Source organism: Cryptomeria japonica, chromosome 5, assembly GCF_030272615.1.
Source record: "Cryptomeria japonica chromosome 5, Sugi_1.0, whole genome shotgun sequence".
NCBI classification, from domain to species: Eukaryota; Viridiplantae; Streptophyta; class Pinopsida; order Cupressales; family Cupressaceae; genus Cryptomeria; species Cryptomeria japonica.
In genome coordinates, this window is record NC_081409.1 from 160,413,453 (window position 1) to 160,416,037 (window position 2,585).

The window sequence follows — 2,585 nt, forward strand, 5'->3', positions numbered from 1 at the left end:
AAAGTAGTATTTTGAATAAGTTGCAAATAATTGAAACAGATATCAAATTTTATTTTTTATCAACTTGTTTGTGAATGTGGACTTCATATGTTTTAATAGGTACTTTGTAATGGCCACATTAATCTCTGACTATGCCACTTCTACACGTTAGTGGTCTCTCATTGCTATAAGTACTCACTAAATCATCCATTGTTCTGCAACCCAAAAATTGTAGAGTACATTTTTACTATATAGCATTGGTTTCAGAGGGGCTGCTAAGGGAAGCACAATGAAGAAAGCTGTAGCAGTGCTACTTATTTTTATGATTGAGGTGGCAACCAGCATGCCAGTGTTAATGGCGTGGAATCCTGTTCCTCAACCTCCTCCAGCTCCAGTTCCAGCAAAATGCCCACTTGATGCTCTGAAGGTGGGGGCCTGTGTTGAAGTGCTTAGTGGCCTTGTGCACATAGGCATTGGAGACCCAATTGTAAACCAGTGCTGCCCAGTGATTGAAGGAGTTTTGGCATTGGAGGCAGCCCTGTGTTTGTGTACAGCAATCAGGGCTAGGCTCCTCAACCTCAATATACTTGCTCCACTAGCACTGCAGCTTATTGCTTCTTGTGGAATGACTCCTCCTCCCGGCTTCACATGCCCTGCTTCTTAGTGTCTGAACTATTCAATGATTTCCTCTATAAGTGCTACTTATTATAACTATGTTTGAGTAAATAAGCAGAAGTTAATGGCTGTTGCCTACATCTGCCACAGAATGTTGACTTCATATAGCGGAGATCAGTCTCTGCTTTCCATCTTAATCTGAAGTTAGCTGGATAATAATATATATGTTTTCTTACAATTAAATAAACATAGTATCTTTTTCTAGTTCCACTAATATGTTGAGTATTTCTTTAATTTTGTTTCCTTAATTTGCACTGATATTGAAAACATCTTTTACAAATGGAAAATTAAGTATATATAGATCGTTCATTAATATCTCTTTATCAATGGTCTTGATTTCCACAACTTTAGCTGCCTTTCCACTTTTTGTATAATAGACCTTTGTAAATGTGTTGTGTCCTAATAATTCGACTTATTCATACTTGCCCATCAAAATGCTAGCTCCATGCATTTGCATTTTTGCCATGACATTAATTTTGCATAATGTAATGCTTTGAAGATGACTTGATGAGTATATCAATTGCACAAAATAGCCATTATTTAATATTTATATATGTATAATATTTTTGATGTATCCATAATATTTTATTTATACATCTGTCAAATTCATATAGATTTATATGTCATATGATAAGTAGTTGATGGTTATAAAAGATAAGTGAATAAACTAAATATCTTTTCATAATGTAAAAGAGCAATTTCTAATTTTTTTATTAATTTAAATTTACTAAAATTCTTAATTAATCATAATTAACTATAATTTCTAATATTTAAAAAAAAGTAAAACCCTCAGTTTACCCTAGTCATGCTCAAATGAGCATCATCTACGATCTGTCTTGGGTTGCGTGCTTGGCATGTGGTTAAACTGATTATTTAATCCTAAGTAGTTATTTTGATTTAATGTGTTCATTTACGTATTAGTAATTAAGAATTAAACTGATTATTTAATCCTAAGTAGTTATTTTGATTTAATGTGTTCATTTACGTATTAGTAATTAAGGAACTAAAATAAATAAGTTTCTTTTATATAATTAATCATTTATTTAAAAATTGCTCTATTCATGTTTGTAGCAAGTTTAATTTAATGATTAATTTTAAATGAAGAATTTATTTAATTTCATGTTTCTTTTTTTTTTCTTTTCTTAAAGTAGAAGTAATACTTCTTTAAAGGAAAAGTAAGTGATTCAAGTTCTTTTAAAGTACATACATCATATTAAATCAAAAACAAAATTTTAGAACTTAGCCCACGTGATTGTAAAGGGAAAGTTTATTTTAAAATTTAATAACTTTAAATAGATTCAAATAAAACTCTACCTTTGCCACGTAAGAAAAGTATAGAGCAAATCGTGCAGGAGTAGATTGATTTTTATAAGCATGGGTAGTTTTAAAAATAATATATATATTATAAAGAAAGCCAAAGTCAAGTTTAATGAATTTTTTTTTTTTAAGCAAGAGTAAGGAGATTAAAATAAAACTTTTTTTTTTTTTTTACATAAGTCAAGCACAGCATGGATGGGTGCTTTTGAGTGTACTTTATTTAATATTAAAAATATTAAATTAGAAGATAAAGTCAATAATAGTTCGTATCTTTTCATGCAAGAGGTAAAAGTTGGGGTTTACAAAATAAAATGGGAGAAAGAAACCAAGCTTATATATATAGAGATGGGATCGATTAGTATAAAAATAATAATTATTGAGAACTAGGATGGATTATATTCTCGAGAATTTCCATCTTTTTGATGCCAGTTGACCATTCAAGGACTATGCATAAAAGAGAGGCAAAGCTTGGTTTAGGCGCTCGATTTCAAGAAGAAGAAAAGGCACTGCAGCCACTAGTGTTCCTACCATAATCCGTTAGCAACTTAGGCTCAACTAAAATAGGTAAGAAGGCAATAAATTTAGAAGTGAGATAATTTAAAAGCCTAAGATAA

General features: G+C 30.6%; 1 protein-coding gene across 1 annotated transcript; it reads left to right on the forward strand.

The window, feature by feature from the left end:
- Positions 1-229: 229 nt before the first annotated feature.
- On the forward strand, positions 230-797 carry LOC131072666 (36.4 kDa proline-rich protein-like). Its single transcript, XM_058008898.2, has one exon. It carries the CDS (start codon positions 269-271, stop codon positions 641-643), a length of 375 nt encoding a protein of 124 aa, XP_057864881.2. The 5' UTR covers positions 230-268; the 3' UTR covers positions 644-797.
- The last annotated feature ends 1,788 nt before the right edge of the window (positions 798-2,585 follow it).

Coding starts and splice junctions, on each gene's coding strand:
- LOC131072666 (XM_058008898.2), top strand. CDS start 269: ATGAAGAAAGCTGTAGCAGTGCTACTTATTTTTATGATTGAGGTGGCA.